The following is a 26,050-nucleotide window of genomic DNA, read 5'->3' as shown; positions in this document are numbered from 1 at the left end:
CTGTTGGGTGTAAATCATGTTTAATTTTCAGGTTCAAATTAAGATTCTTAATCCTACGTTATGGTTCTAGTTTAAGGAGGACATGTAAATCTGACAACAAAAAAACAATATTGCGACAAAAATAAGTTAATGGTACTGTACAGTACATGAGTTCTGTTAACAGTCACTTGCAGTTCACAGTCTTGTCCTGAGTATCTCCTACATTTTCTGTTCACTTATGTCCATCTTTCTCATTAGGCATCATAATCACAGCCCTCATATCCATGGTGCGGGCCTTGTCAATTAACTCCAGCTCTCTGACTTTCTGAATGAGTTAAGAAGACAAAACAGAAGTATGTGTGTTAGAGTGAGACAGAAACAGGGACGGAAACATACTCACCACTACTGTACATGAATCAGCCACGGTGGAGGATGGCTTGCAAATTTCACATGGTGCTTGACCTAGTGGTAGTTTGAAGCTAGTTGTGTGCCATTAATAGTATGGCCTAGTTTTGAATGGTGTCCCTTAAAGAAGGGGTTGATCCTGTCCACCAGTGGCTTTGCACCCTAAATCCTAATGTATGCTTCAATGACAAACTGTTACGCAACATCCCTCGACAAAAATAACTGGTAAGAAGTGAAAAATTACATAATTTTAACTTAAATATTTTTTTTTTCTAGCGATGTGTCACAGAACACTTTTTTTGCCAAAGCATAAATTAGGCTTAAGTGTACTTATGAGTCACTGAATCAGTGTCAGCTAAATGTTTAATGTGTAATTATAAAGCATCATGGAAGACAGACTACATATCAGGACATCCTGCAGAATACATGGAAGTACAAACCATTCAGGGAATCATCGATCATAATAGAATTACAATATATCAATATGTAAAAAATTAAAATACAGTAACTTCTTAGCACTGGTAAAAGAGTGACTTCGCAAACAAGTTAGAATTGGAAATCGTATTTGAAATATCGTCTGTAACATGTTTTTTTTACCTGTGATATCTCGGTATTGATGAGGTTGTAGCACTGCTTCCCCTGACCCAATGCTGTCATATCAGCCAGAAATGCTCTCCTCTCTTCTATTTCATCCAGAACTACACAATAAAGAGAAATACAAATATGACACAAACACAAATAAGCTCATTCAGTATGAGCTCAATGGAACTACTGTAAAATGAAACCATAAAAAGAAATACAATTTGATCAGTTCTTGTTCCTGCCAGCCTCACCTTCCTGGAACCTGTCCTTCTCCATTATTTCTGGGCTCTGATCTACAGGGACATTCAAAGATCGACTAGGTTTGGGCTCCTCTTGTCCTGTGGCAAGGATATTCTGTAACCTCCTCTTCTCTTTCTCCAAGTCTCCTGTGTAAGAGAGAAATGCGCATTTGGGAAGAATGGACCATGTGGAAATTGTGTCAAGATGCATAGTACATTTAACATTAGTTTGTGTCACATTAAATAAATGCATAATTGAACAATCTTTGACTTTCCATTTGGGCAAGCTAGATGTGTCACATTTAGGAACATACGTGTTGGACAAGGGCGGAACTTTTCTCTTGTGTAGCTGTCCCCGGAACGACAGCTTTCAGCACTGCGTCTCTGGGGTTGAGCTGATAACTGCTTTGGACCAGGTTTGATTAATTGTGGTTTGGGCTGAGGAGGAGCTGATGATGTGGGGTTACAGGTCAAAGGTAAAGCTTTACCATCTGTGCATAGGGAAACAATTAGTGAAATAGAGAGGTGTACTGTATTTCTAACATGAGCTATTGCTGTTTTTAAGTCAATGCATTGTGAATGTGAGCAATATTTTAAAGTCCATAGGAAGGGACGATCGCAAAGCTCTAAGACTCACTCTTAAGACACTGGTTAATCTGTCGTTGCTGGAAGTTGGTGAGCCTTGACTCTTGCATCATCACTGTGCACAGAGAGAGTGAGTTATGAAGCATTTTGCTTGATGTAAATATAGAAAATAAACATTGGCAAATATACTCAAGGGTTTCCCTGTGGGGGTGCACTGCACACATACACAGCTGTTTTGTGTGGCAGGTATACAGTAAAATTCCACAGTAGGCAGTGCGAACACAGTCTCACATTTAAGCATTTCCTGAGTTTCCTTGCTGTACTGGCTGGCTCTGGGATCATTCCACATCCCTCTGCCTGCCTGTGAAGACATCTCCATCTTCTGCAACTATCAAAACATTATTACATTACAGTTTCATTACAAAAATATTTACACAAGCAGAATCTGAAAGCAATCCCATGCTCTCAACTGTTGAAAATATCACTGTGTGTGTGTGTGTGTGTGTGTGTGTGTGTGTGTGTGTGTGTGTGTGTGTGTGTGTGTGTGTGTGTGTGTGTGTGTGTGTGTGTGTGTGTGTGTGTGCGCGCGTCTGCGTGTCTGCACTATATATATATAAATATACAGAAGATAAGTAGGCCTACTTACATTTAGTTGACAACAAGAAGACTTTTCTCTATTTTTTTTTTACATCCCCCACAACTGTCTGTTGGCTGCTATAGCAACCACAATAACAGAGGCGCACGCAACCCGTGCTCCTCCATGCAACTTGAACATTGACCACTAGATGGGGAGCAATGGCTTTATTAGAGCTGTTATGTTGTTGTGTCAATGAAATATGAAAAGCTTAATATTCATTCAAATATTAATTAATATATTATTTCTTAGTTATTTTCAGTATTTAGGCTTATCATGAATTATTGAATTTATATATTTATTGTGAAAGTATTTATTTGAGGATGTGTGTGTGTGTGTGTGTGTGTGTGTGTGTGTGTGTGTGTGTGTGTGTGTTTGGTTGTTTGGTTGTTTGGTTGTTTGTTTGTTTGTTTGTTTGTTTATAGTCATTTTCCTTCATAATTGTGGCTGTAAAGGTTAGAAAATTATATATCACCATATTCTTCAGGCAGGGCAGGATTAACCCTTTGTGGTGCCTGGTGCACCAGGTACCAGGTGCCCCCACATTAGTTTGTTTGGTTGTATTTATCATATACTGTATCACGCAACACAACAAGCAGAGTTTTACGGTTTCAACTGAACACTTCTGGTCTTTGTGAAAAGGGCCTGACCCTGAAATCTCATCAGTGTGGGTTTGATTTTTATTTATTTTATTTGTTTATTTAGAGGGGACACCGCATATTGATGAACAATAAATATTAGGGGTGTAACGATACGTTTTAACAACGATTCGATACGTATCACGATACTTGGTTGTCGATACGATACATGAACGATACAGGTTAATTTAGAACGATACGATACGTTTCGATTCAGCGATTTAGTCGATACGATACATGAACGATACAGGACAGGTTAATTTAGAACGATACGATTCGATTCAATGATTTAAAATCGATATAGTAACTATTTATTTACCCAAGAATTCTGTGTGAAAAATAAATACCTGGATACTGGATATAAACCCCTCTTTCTCTTTTCTTCTTCTTAAAAGTACTTAGTATTGATATAATTGATTATTTGCATTGCAGAACGATTCGATACGATTATTTGCATTGCAAAACGATTCGATACGATTCAAAGTCAAACGATACGATATTTAGCTGTTTGCATATCGATATAGTAGATCGTTGAAAATTCAAAACGATGCATCGATGCAGTTACTGTATCGTTACGGGCCTAATAAATATCAATGTAATGTAAATACACCAGACTAAACAATGATTTCATCCGCATTCCCCTCAAAACAAAACATAAAAACAAGCAACAATAGAGTACATTAGGAAAACAGAACAGAGATTCAAAAACAGAGGTACAAAACAGGTACAAAAGGGGCAAAGTATATCTATTTAAGGCTAAGACTAAAGCAAATTTTTACTTGGCTCATGTGTTATTGCACTATATATATATATATATATATATATATATATATATATATATATATATATGGGGTTTGATCGCTAAACCTGAATAGTCAAGACACGCCCCCTCACATTATGGTTGAAGAAATACAGAAATGGGTGAGGAAATACAGACATTAATAGATAAATAAATACATAGCTAAATAAATAAACAAACAGGGTAATAAATAAATACATTTGGAAATAAATAAATACAGGAAAAAAAAAATCACACACATAAATACATGTATTTATTTATTTAATTATTTATTTTTAAATATGGCAGCTCTGGCCCTTCATAGGAGCAAGACATTTAACCCCCAAGTGCTCCTGCTGTATAGTGCCCACTGCTCCTTACAGCTCCTAACAGTTAGGATGGGTAAATGGATGGACAAACATACGTATGTGCAAATATGTAGTGACAAAAATAGGAGTAATTTAGTGCCCATAGGAGTGGGCCCTAAATTAAGAAATGTATTATTTTATTTGCCATTTCTTAAATATGAAGGGAGAACAAACACTGAGAAGAAAAAACTGTTCTGTAAATATTCTAAGGTTTCTGAAAGTTGGCTTTCCTCTCAAAAGCTACACGACCTTCAGGAAAATTATAACACTCAGAAATTCTGGCAGTAGACTAACAGTCTAAAAATAAGTTCTATGTAGAAATTAAAATGATTATAATTGCTTGCTTATTATGGCCTTATTTTTTATTGTTTTCAAATGTCCTTTTCAAATGTGTTTATAATGCTCTGTGGCTTGATGTCTTAATGTTTAATGTTTTGTATGAAGCTCTTTATTGCCTTGTTGTTGAAATGTGCTACAAATAAATGTGCCTTGCCTTGCCTAAACCTCTAAAATGATTTATATGAAACCATTCATGTGGTTCTGTTCTTCTGAACCTATATTGTTATAATAAAAAAAATAATACCAAATAGTTCCAGATGCAACGTTTTCAGAAAAGAGACCAGGTTTTTAGAAAGAGTGTATATAGTAGATCTCTACTATATGTGATCTCTACTATATGCAGTGTTCAACCAGAAAGTGTGTTTATCAGCACAGGGCAGTCATCAGGGATAGGCAGCAGTCAGGACTGCATTATCTGTGGATAGACAGGGGCCTCTCTTGGCCCCATGTGAACAGATAAACACAAGCCAGAATATATCACCTACTACACATCTTTTTAGAAGTAAGAACCGCATGTCCCAGCCAGGAAAGACAGGGGCTGACTGAGTGTGTGTGTGTGTGTGTGTGTGTGTGTGTGTGTGTGTGTGTGTGTGTGTGTGTGTGTGTGTGTGTGTGTGTGTGTGTGTGTGTGTGTGTGTGTGTGTGTGTGTGTGTGTGCGTGTGTGTGCGTGCGTGTGTGTGGGGGTGCATGTGTATGTGTGGGTGCATGTGTGTGTGTGTGCAGGCTGCAGCCTAATATGTGCAGTAATTGATCAAGCAGTGGGGGTGTGGCGTCCAAGTTCTTCTTCTGAGAGGTTAAAAGCCAAATAAGAGGCCAAATTAAAATCATAATGTGTTGCATTGCCTTACATATTTTGTTTTGTTCTGCTTTGTTCTTCTCTATAGCACCTATATCATATTGACTACTGAATTGCAATAAATGTCTGTGATATATATATATATATATATATATATATATATATATATATATATATATATATATATATATATATATATATATATATATATATATATATATATATATATTACAAACCATGGAATCAAATAGTATACAGTATTAAAAGAAAATGATTAATGCATTCCAAAATGATATAATACTGCATTGTACTGTAGGTGAATCACATTCAATCCAACGTTTTAAATTTCATTCAGTGTATGGTGATACTTTCTCAGTTCATATGCTACACTACTTGCACTTGATTATTTAAATACTTCTTAGGGTTAGGGGTCAGGGGTTTTCATTTTACATTAAGAGTTTTGTATTTGACTCTAGATTTACCACTGGTGTATCTTATCATTATTATCCATGGGTTGGTTAAAAGAAAATCATAGCTTCATGTTTTTGTTATTTTCCTAGACTGGCCTTGTTTTAAGGATCACAGAACAGGAAGACAAGTGAGACGAGGTGAGATGGTAAGAGTGTCAACTGAACGCATTTGAGAACTAAAGGAGTCAGTTAAATATTCACATTTATGCTCCACCTCCCAACGGTCAAACCCTACGTGAAAAAGAGAGATTTGAAGTCAAGCTCCCAGCTGACAGAGATAGACAAGAGAGAAGAGGGAGAGATAGCGGGGGGGAGAATGGCGCAAAGGAGACAAAAGTAAGACATTTTAATACTTCGGTTGTGTGGCCTACAGGCGTCAAGTGAATTGTACGTGGGATGAGTGGCTTTGTAAGCCTGTGACTGAATTATAAATTATAAATTATAGTTCATGCCAGGATGCCAAGAAAGTGAGAAAGTGAAAAGACTGTAGGCTACTGTAACGCAAGGTCAGGTCAAAGTGTTTGATGGCTGTTACCCAGGCTGTGCTTCCCTCCATCAGTTCCTTCTCCAGCTCCATTCACTCCTGTGACAATATGAAGGTATGTATGGTATTATTAGGTATGTATTTTTTAAGTTACACTCACAATTTTGTACTGGCTTGATATTCAATTAATTGATTCCTACATCGGAAATAAAAAGCAGTTTATGTGTGAAGTAACCATAGGACTATAATTTCCCTCTCTCTAAAGACATTATATTGCCAATGCAATCCTTGGACAGGAACATAACAAAATATGGATGTTAATTGTTGTTATCATGATGTGTATTGTCACAAAAAAAATACCAAAAACCCATTGCTAATTAAAAACATTCATTCAATGTATGTGTGACATAGCAAGTTTGAGTTGTGTGTTTCTCGTTGTATTGTGTGAGCTGTTGGATGTTATTCCTGCTATGAAAGTTATATCAGGACAACTCAGCAGTATAGTGACATAAGTACTCATCATCACTTCCTTGTATAGGTGTGGAGGTCTGAGGGTAACTCTCTCATCCTGGACAATCAAAGAAATATACTGTTACCTAGCAATACGGAGCAGCAGCAGGTGTCTCAGCCGACGTCTGATGAGCACCTGGATGATGATAGTGGGGTATCATGGGACCTAGATTTTCTGCTATCTGACTGGAGCAGCCAATCACCTGATGTCACCCCCTCTATGGACTACAGCACCCAGCGGCTCCCTCAGCCGGACCAAAATGGAGTCAGCAAAGAGGGAGGCATGTTCAAGGACCAAATAGGACAGGAGCAGCTTCAAATGAGCAGCCTCATGGTGGAGTTCCTGTCCCCTGTCGAAGCCACCACGTCATCGGCCCTGCCAGAACTTTATGGCCGAGGTTACAGTGGCGACCAAGCGGGACGGCCGTCCTTCCCCGTTCAACCCAACGTTGATCAGTTTGGTTTCCCCCAGGGGCATATCATGGAGGGCCACAGAGAAAGCCTCAGTAAGGCCAAGCCATGGGACTTCAGCAGTTATTTTCCTCAGCAACACTCCTCCATGGTGACCTTCCCTGACGCCAGGTTCATTCAACCCCAATCTCTGACCCCTGATGTTCGGCATTACAATTACATCCCAAACTACCCTCATCACAGCAGCCTTCACCGTGACTATGCACACAGCCAGGCCAGTGGCCATTACTCCCTGTCGCAGCAGACGTTCCTAGCTGGCTCACCACTATCTTCTGGGGTGGAGGGGAAACGTGGGCGAAGGGCCACAGGGAAAAAAAGGGCTGCCATCCATCGCTGTGATTACCCTGATTGTAGCAAAACCTACACCAAGAGCTCACACCTGAAGGCTCACCTACGCACCCACACTGGTAAGACCTGTAACAATTCTAGCAAATACAGAGGAAGACATGAGGGCAAGGAGTAGACTCACGTTGATCTTGCATTGTTCTATAGCGTGTAATATCGTAGGTAAAAGACATGTGTACACTGTTAGAATTGTGCACTCTCATTTGTACACTCTCAGAATTAAGTTAACCACTGAACCAAAATAGTGTCTTCATTATTTAGAAAATTACAAATCTACAAGCTCACAAAGTATCACGCTGCAGCGCATTGAGATTGTAGATTTGTTGCTTTTGAAAAAATGACATCCACAAAATTGGATCAAAGGGCTGATTATCTGTTGATGTACTTCCATCAGGTGAAAAACCTTACCACTGCTCATGGGAAGGCTGCAGCTGGAAGTTTGCCCGCTCAGATGAGCTGACGCGTCACTACAGGAAGCACACAGGCCAGAAACCCTACGAGTGTCTGCTGTGCCAAAGGGCCTTCTCCCGTTCAGACCACCTGGCTCTGCATATGAAGAGACACACCTGAGACACAGAGCGACACCCTGTCTCCCCGTCTGTATCTCTCTCTCTCTCTCTCTCTCTCTCTCTCTGTCTGTCTGTCTGTCTCTCTCTCTCACACACTCTCTGTCACACACACCCATACACACACAGAGTTTGAATGTTGTTTAAAGTAATATGATCTGATGGGGCCGCAGATGAATAGATACACTGTACAGGGCAGCTATATAATAGACCTAAACACTAACAGAAGGCCTACCAAAAGGTGTGTGTCACATAGGTTATAAGAGGATATACTGCATATAGATCAAATGTATCTGACTATAATAGATCAGATCAGAATGTTTGTGAACAAACATGTAGCGGGATTTCCGAGTGTCTATGGATATCTACACTAAAATAAAGTGTCCAGAACAATAGCAACAGTATGTCTAGTTTGTCAACATGTGAATATTTAGAACAAAATAATATATTTCTAATCAATAACAATATCTTAAGTGTCCTGTTCTTCCAGATATAAGGTTAATGAATAATACTGCTCCAATGCAACGCTGCAGGCGTTATCTACCTAGTTCACTGCAACCACTAAGAACATCAATATTCAAAATGTTGTTCACAGATTGCAACAATTTGAATTAAAAATGTATTATACATTAAAATGCAGTGAGTGATAGCCAATACATTTTTGGTCATCTATTATATGTGTTTATTTTGTAAGGTTAACATAAGAATCAAATGCATGTTTGTGTTTATTTACATTTATCTCATTAGGAAAAAGCTAAAGGTGTAAATATTTGACTGTTCCTCCCAAAATGAACTACATATTTATTCTCAGTATCTTTGATATGATAACATATATCTTTGTTAAATTTATATTACAAAATGAAAATAAGTGTTAAATAAGTGGTATTTTTCGGTCACTAGTGTTATTTTCAAGCTTTAATAAATCTCTTTGATAATGCCTCTCCTTTGTCATGACTTACAAAAGCAAGACTTCATTATACACACACCTTTAACCCATATTCTTCATCTACAGCCGTAATTACCTTCAAGTATTGTGTATTACATGCTGTTAGCGGCCACTTGATTAAACAACAGGCATACATTTTCTATTAGTTGACCCGCAGCAGATATGAGAATGTATGTATCTGAGATATTTTAACATCATCTCAAAATGAACCACAGACAGCAATTTTCTCAAATAAATTATTAAGTAGGCTACTTTGACCACTAGGTGGAGCACCTTTATCAGATTAAGACAGTAGCCGACATGCATACAGACTAGGATGCTGCTGTTGATCATTTTGAACATTAGAGTGCTATACTTAGCGTTGCTGATAGAGTGCAGAGATGCCTGACAATCCATTTATGTAATCTGGCCCTCAGTGATTCTGGACTGGAGCTCATTATCATCACAGTATGACCATCTCTCTCTTTCTGTCTCCCCTTTTCCTCTCTACACCTCCCCCCTTCCCCCACTGTTTCACACACACACACACACACACACACACACACACACACACACACACACACACACACACACACACACACACACACACACACACACACACACACACACACACACACACACACACACACACACACACACACACACACACACACACATTTTGAATGAATGATATGGTTTAATCTGTAATATGTCCATCTGGGTAGTGGGAAGTGAATGAAAAGTTCTCTCTCTCTCTCTCTCTCTCTCTCTCTCTCTCTCTCTCTCTCTCTCTCTCTCTCTCTCTTTCTCTCTCTCTCTCTTTCTCTCTTTCTCTCTCTCCTCAACTATTGTCATGCATGCATGAATGAGAAATAGTTAAAAGTTATCAAAACACCTGCTCAGTAAACCATCCATGGCCAAATAAATGTTCAAGACTAGAAAAGGGCACAAGTCTTCTCCAGGCTGGGTGGCCTACCCAGGGATGTGTTAGTCATGGGGTGTAAGTCAGGACACGAGGAATCTGTGGGGGGAAATAGCGTTTGTACGACATACAGTTGAACCTTTCGAATGTGTAGCTCCCCCTCTTTCTCCATTGAGGTGAAAGTTCAAGCCACAAGCTTCATGAACAGCATATAGGGGTTAAGTATTACAGTAGCAGATAAATCCACCTCATTATAAGAGGTCAGAGATGGTCATGGAACTATAACGTATTAGATTAATCCAGTTAATTTAGTTATCTTTAAACCTATCTTTAATTGCAGAGATTAAAGCGAAGGGGTAGAGATAAGGTCTGGTTTCGAGCAACATGAGGACAACAGCTGTGTTATGATTACACACGCACGCACGCACACACACACACACACACACACACACACACACACACACACACACACACACACACACACACACACACACACACACACACACACACACACACAGAACAGCATATTTGTTCCTGTAAAAACTAATTATTGTAGTTTCACTTTTCAAAAGCACAGAAGATCAGGAAATAATCTATTCCACTACAATGTCTACTTCAGTGCTGCCTGTATCCGTTTTCCGATCACAATAATACTGTAGAAAGGATATGATAATGAAGGAAGCACATGTAGAAATTGTACACTCCTATACTCAAATTCCTAAGCAGGTTATGAATGATTAAATGACTGCAAACTCAAATCCCCCAAAGCAGAAAAAAGATTAACCATTATTCCTATTTATGTCAGATCAGATCCATTAAAGTAACTGTGACCTGATTGCAGACTGGAAGGGCTGAGATGAGAGAGGCAAGGCTTTGGAGCAAACAGCTGAGGTCTTTTAGGGACAGAGCTGAGGAACTGTCTGGGATAGAAATTGCTCCCCTCCCTGACATGCTTAATGTAAGCTCTGTCGTACGATGGTGTCACACACCAATAGCAGATCTACGAGCGTCGCATCCATGCCATGTTGTGAGCTTGTAGATTGGCTATTTCTGGCGCGTGACATCATCAGACAATGATGTAGTATAAACAGGCTTCGGTCTGCAAAATAGGCCCATTGTTTTGCCCCCGTGGACTGGGTGTTATGGGGACAAGATGTTATGAGGACAAGATGAAATATATTATCATAAACTATAGTCTCCCATAACCATTACTGGAAGATTATATTCTCATGTACACATGGTTTCTTTTAGCTTACTATTTGAGCCGTGAAGAGAATGTAAAACTAATGAGGCTGTACACATTGTAAAATCACAACACAGGGCCGTTAAACATTGAAAATGTCAAGCAGCATGGTGGTACAATCCTACAATAAATGCACAAAATCTCTGTATGGCTGTCTGTGTGTCCGTCTTTCCATCTGTAGTTCACGTATCTCGAGAACCATCCTTCCGACCGACTTCAAACTCGGCGCCCGTGTCACCGACGACCCGAGGGAGTGCAGTGCCCGGTATCGAGTCGGTCGGATGAGCGATTGTCCAGAACCGCCGGTCCGACCGATACGCCTAAAAGGCATAATGGAGATCCGGTTGTCCAGAACCGCCGATCCGACCGCTATGCCCATATATGGAACAGACCGACTTCAAACTATGGAGTACACTGATGTCATCAATATGACGTCATAGGCTGACCTAAACTCCATATTTGTGCATGCCTGACATGGAACTCCATATTATGGTTATAAAAGGGACACAGATAGACACACTACGCATGCGTAGAACCCCGTGAGATGTGTGAAATGTCAGAAGAGAAGAAGGAGGGTTTTAAGCTTCTAGGGCTCCGGGACATTCAGAACACTCCGTGTGCCAGAGAGGCTCTGCTCCATGGATCAGCAGGATACATGATCACTGGGCTGCTGCACTTCCTGGCTACCAGCAGAGTGAAGCGTTCGTTTGACATTGGCTTGGCCGGTTTCCTGTTGACCACTCTGGGATCCTGGTCTTACTGCAGATATACAAACGCTCAGCTGCGTTTGCAGCAGAGGGTGATCCAGGACGGCATGAAGAAAAGGGCCATCTATGAAGGAAGCAGTCTGGACCCACACAACAAACCCCAAACCCACAGAGCAGCCGCCTCCTTCATGAGCAACCAAGGGGCAAACCCCCCCTTCGCTGGAATTGAAGCTGCACTTCCGGGTTCTCTTTCAGGGTGCTTAATGATAAAGTAGGGCACGTTTCTAGGGTTTCTACAGGTTCTGCCGAGTGAACACCCGCCCTCGCTGAGGTTGCAGCCAATAGCATTAATTTCCGGTTGCATTTCGGACCGGATATAAAAGATGGCGGATTTGAAATTGCTGAAAAATATAGGCTTAATTTAAAGGCATACTAGGTAACGTTTTCAACAAAACTAAAGTTAAATTGTATATCTTTTGTGAGTGGCAAAAGTTTCACAACACCCACTCCATGAATTTCACCCCCGGAAGCCTTTTATTTATATATTTTATATTGAACGTGGACTGGGGGGACTTTCCCGGGGAAATGACGTCATCTGGCCGGAAAACGGAGGTGGAAATGCACTGGTTTCCTGTTTGGCCAGGAACTACCGCAACGGTTTCCTGTTTGGCCAGGAACTATCGCGCAAATAACAAAAAGGAACCTCACGCTGATTTTAAGAGAATGTAGGATTAGAAGATCGAAAAAGAACAGAAAAAGAAAGCACAGCTCATGGTAACTAATGCTCCACTGGCTAAGAGAAACGATCCATAGATAGTATAAAACAATTAAAAGATCGCTTTTTGAAACGCTTCCGGCTTCCGGTGAAAACGAATGGAATTCTGGGTAATCGAGGACACGGAAATTGTATGCAGTGACGGTAGTGACCAGCAGAGGTTGCTAAAAATCGTTAGTTGTGAATTTGCATTGTACAACTTTAAAGGGGTAGTTCACCCCCAAAATAACTTTTTTTCTATTGATTACTGACCATCTGGAGCCTTGAATTCATAGATATTTTTTTGTTTTTGTCACATTCCTAAGCCAATAATTTGATTATAATAAATGTGTCCCCATTGATTCCGGTAGGAGACACAAATGCATTTGTGTCTCCTACCGGAATCAATGGGGCTAAATTTATTATAATCAAATAATAAAGGAAGGAATGCGACAAAAACAAATAAATATCCATGAATTCAAGGCTCCATGGGGTGAGTAATCAATAGAAAAAAAGTTATTTGGGGGGTGAACTACCCCTTTAAGGTCTGTAGAAACCAATGGCGAAACGGCCCATATTTTTTTACGGTCTATGTGAGCAACGCAATTTGCACATGTAATACATGGTTGTCGTCGGGCGAATATCTCCATATTCTAACTTTTTGTGGTTTATTTTCATAAATGAATGCCCTACTTGATAATACTACAGCTTCACACAAGGGCATCGGGAGTAGCAGAGCTGCAGGCTCGAGCAAGCTTGCATGCAGATCTGCAACTTTTGCTGTTTTGAATTTGAATCCTGAAAAGTAACCGTTTTGGACATGTGAGGTTTCCACCCGACAGAGACGCTATAAAATGGCTTGAAATGTGTCTAGAGTAACTTTATTAATATTGATGTTGCCTTGAATAAACAAATGATCTATTGACCTAATACAAAAAACTACTTATTTCGCTCTTGCATCGCTCCCGAGTAGGCCAATGCCCAACGGGCACCATATAAATGCTTTAAATTGACATGTATCATTGATGTATTATAGAAATATTTATACTGTATAAATGCTTTAAAAATGTCTATTTAAAGAAGCAGACTCAGCAGACTATCCTGTCACACCTGACACACACACACACACACACACACACACACACACACACACACACACACACACACACACACACACACACACACACACACACACACACACACACACACACACACACACACACACATACATTTAATATTCAACAGTCATGCTCCTCCATCTATAAATGTATATTCTCTGCATTATTAAGCTATGTTACTTCAGGACAATGCTGATGTTAGTCTTGTCGCTAAAGCCTGCAGCCTTTGCGATATCAAATAGAAAAGTATGTACTTGTAAAGACATGTACTGTTCGCTGATACTGTTCACACTGATTCACAGTTGTGCCAGTAACACATGTATCTGTTGGCTATAAATGGCATCCTAGTATATAGGCTACCACATTAACATTCTCTCACAGAAGATCCGACTTGCCCTGAGGTTTCAAAACAGGAATACTGCAGAAGTAAGCCTGATTCATTCTTTGTCGTACAACAAAGTATAAATTAGAATACATTTTGAGTCTGTTTATTTGTAGCCATTTTTATTCTTCAGCCCTTAACTTTCAGTCCTGGGCACCTTCTCAGGCGCTGTGTTGTGCTATTACACAGCCGCACGTAATGTGAAATTTTGCCCAAAGTCTTAAGAAAGGATAAGGATTACAACAGGGAGAGCAGCAGCCCAGCGGAGTGTGGGGATTTTAGGGGGTATGCGAGTTCTAGGAAGTGGAAAAGGGATCAAAAGAGAGAGGAGAGAGGAGGGAGGGAGGGAGGGAGGGAGGACAGGAGGAATAGCTCAGCAGTCTCCTTACTTGAACTGCAGACTCAGAGCATAAACAGAGTGTCACACAAGGCCATGCTTTTCAGTGCTCTACACATTCAACCCGCCAGTAAACCGCTCTGAACTGGTTTGGACGTGTGTGAAACAAAATTATGCCTCACAACAATGCAGAACAATGACAGGCGATCCAATGCCAACCCCGCCCCCCCCCTACACCACACACACACACACACACACACACACACACACACTCATGCACGTGTGCACACACACACACACACACACACACACACACACGTGCACGTGCACACACACACACACACACACACACACACACACACACACACACACACACACACACACACACACACACACACACTCATGCACGTGCACACACACACACACACACACACACACACACACACACACACACACACACACACACACACACACACACACACACACACACACACACACACACACACACACACACTGCATTGTGTTTGTATTCTATCATCACTCTCGCCTCAGTTGACCCGGGATGTACACGTGCTACCCTTTGAACAAATCTACAGTATGGCCATTATATAGTCAGCAGGGTGCAAAGTAACACACTGTAACACTAGTCGCTGGCAGATTTCAAAACCGTGTAATTCTATCAACGTAAACAAGTCACATGGCAGTAATACCATCAACTGATAACATGATTCTCAATTACAGTGACAGTTGAGATGACAGAGGAAACATGCACATATTTCCTGTTTGTTTTAAACTGTTACTGTGAGTATGTTGTTTAATCAGCTTGTCTGCCACTGTGCCACAACAGCCAGGATTAAATAAGATAACAGGCTAATGAGCAGCTCCCAGATCATTTTGTCATGTATTATCTGTTTAAAGGAGCAGCTGCAGCCTATACCCTTCCTTATCCAAAGTCCACCGACTGGAGAGACAATTCCGCCATAGAATCAGCCACGTAGAAGTCCATACAGTCCCATCATATAATAAACTTTAATCAACTTTATTTGTAACGCACTTTATATTTGACACAAATCTCAAAGTGCTACATTGCATAAAAGTCAAGAAGATAATCATTTAAAAAATGTAAAATAATGAAAATAATAATAATAAGAAATATAGCTGCAAGCAGCAATAAGCGGGTTCGAGGGATAAGGCAAAAAGCGATATGCAACAATAGCACAATAAGACGTAGAAACAGAATAGATTGAACTTGAGACAAAGCAGCCCATGCAATTAACAAATGAGCATTCTCAACAGCTGAGCAGAGGGATTGTGGATAGTACGGAGGGGAGCAACCTCACTCATGGACACTTCAAACCATGGCCATTGACAGGAATCGAACCCTTGACCTTTGGGACTCATAGGCTGGCACATTACCAACACTTTACAGACTGAGCTATTCGATCCAGAGACAGACAGCAGTGAGAAAGGAGCACACAAAGATGATTTTTCTTCCTTTTTTAATGAAGCCATGCCCTTTACAATGTTATTTGGCTAATGAAGGCTTAATGTTTTTACGTACAAACTTCTCTTCGACTGAGATTTTCAGATAATGGTCCATAGAGTGTGTGTAGAACGTTTCACAAAAATTGCTAAAAACTCTGGGCAGAAAAACTGATTTAAGTGTCTCAAACTGCTCAAAATGGCAGAAGATCTAAGGGCGGAGCTTACTGGTTGAAGAGACAGATGTGTTCCGCATGAGTCAAGGCGCATTTGTAAGCAAGTGTCATGGCTGTCGGCCAAACGAGGCATGACTTATGCCTGTTTAAAGTTTGGATTTTCAAACGATTGCTATAGCGCCCTCCTTTGGCCGATTGGAGTAAGATTTCAGTGATATTTGGAGTGACCCTCTACAATAATATAAAGTTTCACAAAAATAGGAATATGCATTTATGTGTTAGGGGCAGGGGAGAGAGAGAGAGAGAGAGAGAGCGAGAGAGAGAGAGAGAGAGAGAGAGAGAGAGAGAGAGAGAGAGAGAGAGAGAGAGAGAGAGAGAGAGAGAGAGAGAGAGAGAGAGAGGTTGCTATCTGAAAAGTTGTGAGATTGTAGATCGGCTAATATTCAGAATGAAGTATGTCATACATTGAAAATGACTACTCTCAAATAAGCATTTGACGTTATCTTTAACAATTGCACATGTATTCATTGATACAGTCATGTTGTGTGCAATGCAATTGAAACTAGAAAAAGTGCTCCTCGGAGCACAGGTCTCCGCCAGGTCAGGTAGGTTATTGTGGCCACCTGGTGGCGCTATAATAGGCCAATGTGAAAAGGGTGCCATTTCTTCCTCGGGCTAGTGGGAATGTGCGTGCATTCATGATTTGAGGCATTTTGTTGCAAAAATGTGTTTTGGTAAATTAGACCTGCTGGTGGCGCTATAACAGGCCAATATGAAAAGGGTGGCATTTCTTCCTCGGCCTAGTGGGAATGTGCGTGCAAGTTTTCACTGAAATCGCACGCTGTGTTCATGATTTGAGACATTTTGTTCAAAACGGACCAATCTTGCAAACTTTGGAAGCCAACCTTAGCCAATCTGGATGGAATATGAAATATCGGACAGATCCGTCTTGATCACATGACTATAGAGATACTGTGTACCGATTTGCGTGATGTTTGGATCAAATCTGTAGGAGTAAATGTGTTTTGCACAAATCGGCCTCCTGGTGGCGCTATAACAGGCCCATGTGAAAAATTTGGGGCAGAGGTTCTGAATTGGCATCCAGGGAGTGTGCGTGTGCAGTTTCGCAGCGACCGGGCCAACGGTGCCAGAGATTAGCTGGTAACACACGGACAGCACAGGACACACGGACGGACACACGGACGGACGGACGGACAGACGGACAGGGGGTAAATCATACTCTCTCGCCATGCCTTTCGGCCTGGCGGAGACAATGAAGTCTGCATGAGGTGGGACTTGGACCGGCTACCCTGTGGTTTCAAGGCAGATGGTTAAGCAATCAAGCCATTGGACCAACAGACCTGAAGTGGTGAAAAAGGAGCTCACACAGATGACACAGTTTCACGCAAATTGCTCAGAAATCCGAGAGCGAGAGAGAGAGAGAGAGAGAGAGCAAATTGCTCAGAAATCCTTGGTTTAAATGTTTTTCAACCTGCTCAATATGGCGGAGCTTACTGGTCAAAATGATAGATGTGTTCCTCATGAGTCAAGGCACGTGTGTAAGCAAGTTTCACGGCTGTCGGCCAAACGAGACATGACTTTTGCCTGTTTAAAGTTTGCATTTTCAAAAAATTGCTATAGCGCCCCCCTTTGACCAATGGAGTAAGATTGGTTTCAGTGATACTTGGAATGACCTACATACAAAGTTTCAAACAAATGTGAGTCTGCATGTATGTGTTAGGGGCAGACAAATAAAACTGCAATATTCATTGGCTTATAAAAGCTTAACATTTTCACTTATGGAAAATCCGCTTGCTCACATCTGTCGGCATAGGTCCAAAGTTCATGTGTAAAACGTTTCGTGCAGATTGCTCAAAGATCCCAGGAGGATATAGATTTTTACTATTTTTCATATAATTCAAAATGGTGGGAGATCTAAAGGTCAGAGGTCAGAAGTCAGAGTATGAAAGTTGTTAGGCATGAGGAGACGCATGTGTGTATGGATGTTTCATGGCTGTAGGTCAAACAGGGCATGAGTTGTACCTGTTCAAAGTTGGCATTTTCAATTGAGTGCTACAGCGCCACCCTTTGGCCAATGGTTGTTAGTTTCGTGTCTTCGCCGTTTGGCATAGCCCTCTACCATATTGCCGAGTTTCGTAAAAAGTGACCACACGGTTAGGCCAGGACAGAATAAACGGCGGAAGAATAATAATAATAGTGAAAGCCAAGAGATGCAATAAGGCTTCGAGCCTTATAGGCCTCGAACCCTTAAAAACAATGAAATGAATACAATTCAGATCGATATATATGAACATATACAATGTTGCATATTGCATTTCTGTCATATTTTCCCCATCCAAATGATTAGTAGAGTAGCTTAATTTTAACGAGTGACTAGCAATACGTTTCAATATCTCCACTATGAATCTATTTCTCATGTACAATTATGAAATGTTTAAATGTTTCATTTAAACCAAAACATATTTTCATACCATCGTCCCTAGAACAGAATGATGCACTTTGAATGGGGTCAAGTAGCCTAATAAGTCAGTTTTGGGGTCTGTGACATGAAAAAAGTAAAACATAAAAATAAAATGCACAAATCTCTGCCCACTTTTACCATTTAACATTGCCAAATAGCTCCATGCTTGATCATTGTTTTGCTTATTTTGTGCTACTTAATATGACTTTGTCATAGAACACTCAACATGGCTGGACTCTCAGCATCCCACTTTACAGGTGAAGTGATACCCTATGCAAATAGATTTATTCTGGAAACATGTTTTGTAATATAATTCAGCATATAGAGTTGTTGCATTGACAGCAACTGTAGACATTACTGTAGCTATAACGTGCCTTTACAGCATTAAACCTTGGGACAACAAGTGGGATTATGATTCAATTCAGCAAGCGGTCAGGTTAGGGTTTGGTGCTGGTCAAAGGTAAGTAATTTCAATGCTTGTGAAGGCACACATGTACCGTATTCTGTCCCAGTTATGGAAAAAATTATAATCTTGTTGATGGTAGGCTATATATACCTCAATTTTCTCTGTTTTGTAGTAAAGAGAAGATATAGTAGAAGACAGGAAAGATTACATGACTGGAGAACTGGACTGAACACCAGTAGGGAATGTAACTTTTGTTGTATGCTGAAGTGATGTTTTCTGTTTTTATTTTGTGTTTGTTGTGGTGGTAATAGGGTTGTTGCTTGCCGATAAATAAAAAAGACAATCAACTTACCATGCTTCTAAGTTTAAAAACGCACAAAATACTGCTGTTTATTTAGTATACTAAATTGCCAATTCGCAAGAAAATGTTGGTACAGGGCTGTAATGCGCTTTCACTAAAAGCATCATGCACATGGCATATGTTTGTGTGACAGAATGCGTCAGTGTCTAGTGAAACAATGTTCTTTATTCTGTGTAACCTCATCCGCCCTGAACCTCTATAGCACAGCACAGTTCTCACGTGGGCAACGGCATCCGGAGAAAGGGTGGGGGGGTTATTATGTAACAACTCCCATTTCCATGCACCCTGTTGAACAAAATGCAAGTGACTATCTCTCCCTCTCTCTCTCTCTGGACTTACATATGTTTATATAACTGCACAAGGCTTGTCCAATGCTAAAAATGTGTCTTGATTCAAAGAGCTCACCCAACTGTAAACAGCTCAAACCAACCTTGAAAAAGAAAGGTACACTAAAGCCTGAGTGTATGTTGGTGCAAAGAATGCAGCAGAACTGCTTTATAATCAAACATGGCTTGTGGTGTGTGTGTGTGTGTGTGTGTGTGTGTGTGTGTGTGTGTGTGTGTGTGTGTGTGTGTGTGTGTGTGTGTGTGTGTGTGTGTGTGTGTGTGTGTGTGTGTGTGTGTGTGTACGCGCGTACGATCGCGCGCACACACGGGGGCTGGGGGCAGATGAGAGTGCACATACTATGTAGTGTATGCACACACAGTCAAACCTGGAGTGTTAATGTAACTCTGAGAGCATTAAAATGGATTTCACTGAGTGCTACTTTTCCTTATTCGAAGTTACTGCCTTCATAAACGCTAGATTAGTACCACCAAGTATGGTGGAATTATTTTGTAATTAAGGGGCGGACTAAATATAGGGTATAGAAATGTCGTTACAGGGGGAAATAGAACAACATGAGGTGTAAGAACAAAGGGGTTGTACATAACAGGGTATTTAAGGGGTACAGTAATGTTGACAGATTTAGTAGCCTATACCACTTCACCACAATTTCCTTTTTTAATTGGATACAGTATATTAATAATAATAATGCATGCTGATGCCTTTTGTTCCCCAAATGAAGACAGTGAAATATTATAATGTAAAATCCTGAGTGTTCATTTAGCCTAACTCAGAGAGTGTACAAATGGATCCAAATGAACCCAACCAAGTAGACTTTGGTTACATTTGTTCACTCTCCAGTTCTTGTTCTGATAGGGAATTTTTCATTAACCTTTTATACAGTAAGTAATTCTTAACAGAGATCTCCGTCTGAACTTTTCATGAACTAAAGTTTGATTTGTGTACGTGAAGTATGAACATCTATTCGCGAGACAGTCTGCCATTGTTCATGTGTTCTGCGTGACTTTGTAACGATGTACTCATGACCACATGATGCGACATCTTGCTACTGTTTCAGATTTAAGGCCAGAAGCAAGGCCATGGGCATGTTCTTGTGCACGTTCATGGGATATCATTGTTATTGCCCCCCGTGGCTCTGGGAGCAGCTGTGGACGTAAAAGATGCTAGCACATTATTTACACTCATTACCGGAGGACAGTACAACATTTTAAACCAGAGAACCTATAAACAATCTAAACAGACATGTATCAGTTATAAATCTGAATGATAATAAAGATGATAGATGAATGATAGATTAATTGATAAGCCCTGAGCATTTTGACCAATGAACCCATTACAAAGCCTATCAATAGAATCTGTAGCTTTAGTTCACACTTTGGGGCATACTGTGCATGAGATGATGAATGCAAGTGAAATGGGCTTTTTGTGAAGTGGACCTGACCTGGCATAGAACACACGACATGCACGCACGCGCACACGCACACGCACCTGACTAGCTGTAACTACAGAAAGGCTTACAGGGTCAGCATAGCTTTGTTTGTCTAAGACTATATTGGCAGAACACAGAGGAATCCTGTCCAACAGGGTAATCCTTTTGGCCACAAACTGGATGGGCTTATATATTTTTTTCTTCCTCAAGGCAAATAGAAGGGACATGGATTCTGCATGATGCTCTTCAAACTTAATGGGTATTTAGACAGAGACCACCAGGTACCGTGACAGCCTCTATGTGGCCTCTGTTCTTATATGCGTTTTAACATAAAAAAAAGGTCTGTGTATGAGAGAAGACAAGAAAATATAGAGTTGGTGGGGGGGGGTGGGGGGGGGGGGGGGGGGAGAGAGAGAGAGAGAGAGAGAGAGAGAGAGAGAGAGAGAGAGAGAGGGAGAGAGAGGGGGAGAGAGGTGTTGCAGTTAAGTGCAACACATTTGTGACGATGTGTCTCCTACTTCTGAACATTCACCTGAAATTATTTATATGGTGTTGTATGATTGTATTGTATTGTGAGAATTCCTGAGTGTTAGTTAAATTAACAGCACACACTGATGTCCTTGAGGGTCTGGGTCTACTCTACTGTATCATTGGACAAGTTAGGTTTTGAAATCTCTTTCAAATTTCTTTACAACTACAATAACATGCAGATCAGGATGTGGAAGAGTTTAGGCCTAAAAACACATTACAGTGTTCCAACAACATTAAATAAATATAGGATTTCTATTTATTATTATCAATTTTACATGGCCGGTTACATAGGCTATATTCACAATATTGTCAATAATTTCTCTCTCTCTCTCTATCTCTCTCTCTCTATATATATATATATATATATATATTATATACATAATTACATATATATATACATACATATCATATATACATACATTATATTGTATTATATTATATTGTATAGATATTATTATTTTATATTATTATTTTCTTGCAGTTGTCCAATCAAGTTTCTTTTCCCCTTTTATCTTCTTCTCTATAACTCTATATGTTATCAACTACATTATCAGGAGCTTCCACTGGGAGAGAAGTATAGCCTTGGCCTTGGATCAAGACTATTAGATGTATTTTATCGATTTTGGCATGTTTAGTCATGGCTAGCACCCCCCAGTGCGTCCTTTTCTTTCACCAGTACAAGCTCGTACTTCTCCATACATGTACAAAAAAATATACATAAGGTGCTTACCCGGTTTCTCCAAATGTTAACTCACGCTTCGGAGTCTTTGTGCACTGTATTAGTCCGTATTTTTCAATAAAGAAGTGTTTTAATCCCGTCTGTGGCCGAACACCATTTCCCCCCCTCGTTTACTTCCTGTTTACATTGAGTGTAATACCGGCTTTCACCAGATGTGTCCCGTAATCACCACCCATTGAGGAACTTCCGACAGAATCCGACACAGACGGGATTAAAACACTTCTTTATTGAAAAATACGGACTAATACAGTGCACAAAGACTCCAAAGCGTGAGCTAACATTTGGGGCAACCGGGTAGGCACCTTATTTATATACATTTTGTGTACGGAGAAATATGGGCTTTACTGGTGAAAGTGCAGGGCGCACTGGGGGATGCTAGCCAAGACTATCGTAGATACGGAAGTAAAAGTCAGACTCGATAAAACGCAAGTCTTGGTCCAAGGCTAGAGAGAGAAGATACAATGAGGTGAACAAAAATCATCGTCACCCACCCACCAGCTCAAAGCGGATAGGCTTCCTGTTAACAGGGTGGCGCATTAAATCGCGGGGGTGGAGGACGTTTTCTGCCACTTCCAGCCTCTAGGGCCGCGCCGGGTTCAAACTGGGTGATGATCCGACCCCAGTTGAACTGATGTGAAGAAACTAATAAGTTGCGGCGGGAGTCGTTTATAGCAGCAGAGACGAGGTGAAGCGCAGACACGCTGCAGCAGCACTACTTACTGCGACTCTCATTATAGATTTTTGAGCAGAACGAGGGCTAAAGGAACGAGTCCATTTTGCATCTCCGGGTAAGAACTGTAGCCTACATACTGTATTGTAGGCAGTTTGTCAATGGCAATGATTTATTGCCACCTGTCACTTACAGTGTGGATTCAGTGCAATTTCTGTTATTTTATTATTATTATTATTATTATTATTATTATTATTATTATTATTATTAAATAATAATAATTTCGATGTTGAATGGCAGTGGCTTAAGTGTGATTGTTTTATAATTGAGAAATGCAAAAGTAGTGCCTATATTGCTCAATGCTTATAGTGGGCGTTTTGGCAGTAAAAGCACAAGTTTGGAAGAAGTGTGATTATAGACTAGGCTAGCTTGTAAATAAACAGTTGTGACAGTGTGTGTGTGTGTGTGTGTGTGTGTGTGTGTGTGTGTGTGTGTGTGTAGGGGTGGGGTATTACTACTACAAAACATGATTGATAAGTGTTGTTGAAATAATTTGAAATATGTTGAAATATAATTAAATAATTTGACAAAAAAGTTAGAAAGAAAGTTGGTCAGAATGCTTTCTAAATAGCCTATCAAAATAGCCTAATAAAGACATAAGCTGTATTGATTGATTGAATACTTTATCAACAGTTTGCTAAAAAAGCACAGAAAGTACAGTTCAAATACAAGGTCTGCTAAAAGGATTAAAACACAAGAAAGCACTATGGCTTGTTTCCATTGGGGTCCTGTGTATTCCATTAATCAAAACACAAGACAGACAAATATACATGCAAAAACATCATATAAACGTGTAGTAATCAAAAAGACAAATGTACAGAAAGAAAATAAAGAGTAGCTGTAGCTAGTAGCCTACCCTATTGAAAGCCATGCCATTTAAATCAAACTGCTGTAGTGTTGTAGTGCTCGCACTTACTCTTTTGAGTCTTTTCCGTTTCCCCCCCCAGCAGTATTGACAGTCTCTTTCCCCATATTAAATTGGTAAATTACCTCTTTCCCACAGCTAAGAACTTATAACAAACCTCTCGTTTTTATTTCCTGTGCCCACTAGGTGGTGCCACTTCGATACAGATCATCTATAGCTCCAGTCCTCCCCTGGACCCCCTCACACACCAGAAACTCTTTGCATGAATTTGGCAGTGGCAGTGCCCAGTCTGGTGTGTTTGAACGTGAAAGAGCACACCATGGGTACTGTCCTGCATGATCTCTCCATGCCCCCACAGTTAGATGTGGAAGGATCAGAGGCCAGGCCTAGAGGCAGGTCCATGTCCTTCACCGATGAGGCTGTTTCCATGGCCCGAACCCTACTGGGCCGCGCCTCCACATTCAAACGTAGCAACAGCCTGGTTAGCATCACAGGTGGTAACAGCAGCAATAGTGATGACGAGAATGGCAACAGTGCACGCCGCAAACGCGAGTTCATCCCCATTGAGAAGAAAGACGATGGGTACTGGGACAAGCGGCGCAAGAACAATGAGGCAGCCAAGCGGTCGCGGGAGAAGCGGCGGGCCAATGACGTGGTGCTGGAGACGCGTGTCCTGGGCCTACTAGAGGAGAATGCCCAACTGAGGGCCGAACTGTTGGCCCTCAAGTTCCGCTTTGGCCTGGTCAAGGACACCTCTGACATCAGCATTCTACCGCTCTCTTTGCCTCCCTGCACCCAACCAGCAACCACTGCCACCCGCTACTGCCAGCCTCACAGTGATGTCTCTTCATTCACCAACACTCCTTCCTGCTCCAGCACGCACCACATTCAGCCCTACCCTCCACAGCAGGGTGCCATGTACGGGCCGAGGGGAGCTGGGGTGCCATCAGGTCGTATTGTAGGGAGCACATCTGAAGACACTGGCTTATCCTCCTCAGGGAGCTCAAATGTAGACAGCCCTGTGTTTTTCAATGACGGACCAAGTGATCACAACCGTCCATCCCCACGAGCGGTGGTGGAAGAACAACAACAACAAGGGTATGGCTCTCAGCCCTGCGCCCTGGAGGCCAATGAGGGACATTGCATCAGACGACAAGATTCAGCAGAGGGCTTGAAGAGCCTCCCACATAAGCTGCGCTTTAAAGGCATTGATGGAGGGGAGGGATCCCTCTTCTCTGACAACAGACATTCTTGTTTACCTGTAGCCACAGTAGGACCCCACATCCAACAGAGGAACCACCAGCAGGCTGTATGGGAGGGTAAGGTCGATAGTCAGGCTCCTTGGCCTAGGGAGGAGGCCCGTGGTGGGACTGAACAACAGTACCGGTGTCCTTCCTCTGGATCTCACGGCTCCTCGCCTGCTCAGATCCCTGCAGGGTCCAAGTACACAACGGAGAATGACAGCCTCAAATCCCAGCTCAGTTCTCTGTCTCAGGAGGTGGCTCAGCTCAAGAAACTCTTCTCTCAGCAGCTGCACACCAAGCTCACCTAAGATCAGTCTTAAGCCTAATTCAAACTTTGTTGTACAACGGTATGGCTTGCCAAAAATAATAAAAATAAAAAATATATTTTCGGCAGGCGACACGATCGCTAGATAGTCGTATGATTAAATTAGGCTTTAGCATGCTATGTCGGCCAACAGTAGAGGTTGGAAAGAGGACCGACTTCTGGCTCGAACTCAGAGACAGATCGACATTCGAAGTGATGCATTCTTTATTACCATAATGACTGTAGTTACTTGTTTAGACATGTTTCCTCACTGTGGACTCACATAGAATTTAACTGTGCTAATTGATTTGTCATACAATCTGTGATCAATACATTTTACATGTATGTCAGTTTAAAGGACATTGTATATTATTTTTA

The 26,050-nt window shown here is 41.0% G+C and overlaps 4 protein-coding genes across 6 annotated transcripts in view; 3 read left to right on the top strand and 1 right to left on the bottom strand.

The window, feature by feature from the left end:
• Positions 1 to 22: 22 nt before the first annotated feature.
• cUnh22orf23 (chromosome Un C22orf23 homolog) lies at positions 23 to 22,608 on the bottom strand. Of its 3 annotated transcripts, none has more exons than XM_080446074.1 (8): positions 22,521 to 22,608; positions 2,437 to 2,571; positions 2,082 to 2,178; positions 1,843 to 1,905; positions 1,520 to 1,696; positions 1,218 to 1,352; positions 982 to 1,082; positions 23 to 304 (listed from the first exon to the last, which is right to left on the bottom strand). In XM_080446074.1, exons 3-8 carry the CDS (start codon positions 2,167 to 2,169, stop codon positions 212 to 214), a joined length of 657 nt encoding a protein of 218 aa, XP_080302200.1. In that variant the 5' UTR covers positions 2,170 to 2,178; positions 2,437 to 2,571; positions 22,521 to 22,608; the 3' UTR covers positions 23 to 211. The 3 variants fall into 3 exon arrangements, with proteins under 3 accessions (XP_080302200.1, XP_080302198.1, XP_080302199.1); XM_080446072.1 differs by lacking the exons at positions 2,437 to 2,571; positions 22,521 to 22,608 and adding exons at positions 6,350 to 6,397; positions 6,895 to 7,002; XM_080446073.1 differs by lacking the exons at positions 2,437 to 2,571; positions 22,521 to 22,608 and adding exons at positions 6,350 to 6,397; positions 6,895 to 7,002 and having other exon boundaries at positions 1,520 to 1,654.
• On the top strand, positions 6,064 to 9,122 carry klf1 (Kruppel like factor 1 (erythroid)). Its single transcript, XM_080446059.1, has 3 exons — positions 6,064 to 6,413; positions 6,837 to 7,686; positions 8,019 to 9,122. Exons 1-3 carry the CDS (start codon positions 6,339 to 6,341, stop codon positions 8,192 to 8,194), a joined length of 1,101 nt encoding a protein of 366 aa, XP_080302185.1. The 5' UTR covers positions 6,064 to 6,338; the 3' UTR covers positions 8,195 to 9,122.
• On the top strand, positions 11,825 to 12,262 carry LOC308095253 (cytochrome c oxidase assembly protein COX20, mitochondrial-like; the record flags this gene model as incomplete). The annotated part of the gene is made up of 1 exon (XM_080442237.1): positions 11,825 to 12,262. One exon carries the CDS (start codon positions 11,825 to 11,827, stop codon positions 12,260 to 12,262), a length of 438 nt encoding a protein of 145 aa, XP_080298363.1.
• Positions 22,609 to 23,094: 486 nt separating the features above from the next.
• The window catches only part of nfil3-3 (nuclear factor, interleukin 3 regulated, member 3), a 3,748-nt gene continuing 792 nt past the window's right edge, over positions 23,095 to 26,050 (top strand). Inside the window, exons 1-2 of the mRNA XM_080446292.1 lie at positions 23,095 to 23,317; positions 24,311 to 26,050. The exon at positions 24,311 to 26,050 is cut by the window's right edge and continues 792 nt beyond it. Coding sequence (XP_080302418.1) covers positions 24,387 to 25,676 — 1,290 coding nt within the window. The 5' untranslated portion in view covers positions 23,095 to 23,317; positions 24,311 to 24,386 and the 3' untranslated portion in view covers positions 25,677 to 26,050. The remainder of the gene's footprint in view (positions 23,318 to 24,310) is intronic.

This window comes from Gymnoscopelus braueri, assembly GCF_963280865.1.
Source record: "Gymnoscopelus braueri genome assembly, chromosome: 2".
In the NCBI taxonomy this organism is placed as follows: Eukaryota; Metazoa; Chordata; class Actinopteri; order Myctophiformes; family Myctophidae; genus Gymnoscopelus; species Gymnoscopelus braueri.
Note: the sequence above shows the minus strand (reverse complement) of the source record. Positions and strands in the feature narration are given on the sequence as shown.

Bases quoted from the DNA above. Each gene is read 5' to 3' on its own strand.
- klf1 (XM_080446059.1), top strand. From the start codon at position 6,339: ATGGCTGTTACCCAGGCTGTGCTTCCCTCCATCAGTTCCTTCTCCAGC. The intron at 6,414-6,836 runs GTATGTATGGTA...TTCCTTGTATAG, and splicing joins ACTCCTGTGACAATATGAAG to GTGTGGAGGTCTGAGGGTAA. The intron at 7,687-8,018 runs GTAAGACCTGTA...TACTTCCATCAG, and splicing joins TCACCTACGCACCCACACTG to GTGAAAAACCTTACCACTGC.
- cUnh22orf23 (XM_080446072.1), bottom strand. From the start codon at position 6,391: ATGGAGCTGGAGAAGGAACTGATGGAGGGAAGCACAGCCTGG. The intron at 1,697-1,842 runs GTGAGTCTTAGA...CCCTATGCACAG, and splicing joins GATTAACCAGTGTCTTAAGA to ATGGTAAAGCTTTACCTTTG. The intron at 305-981 runs GTAAAAAAAACA...TAACTCATTCAG, and splicing joins TCAATACCGAGATATCACAG to AAAGTCAGAGAGCTGGAGTT.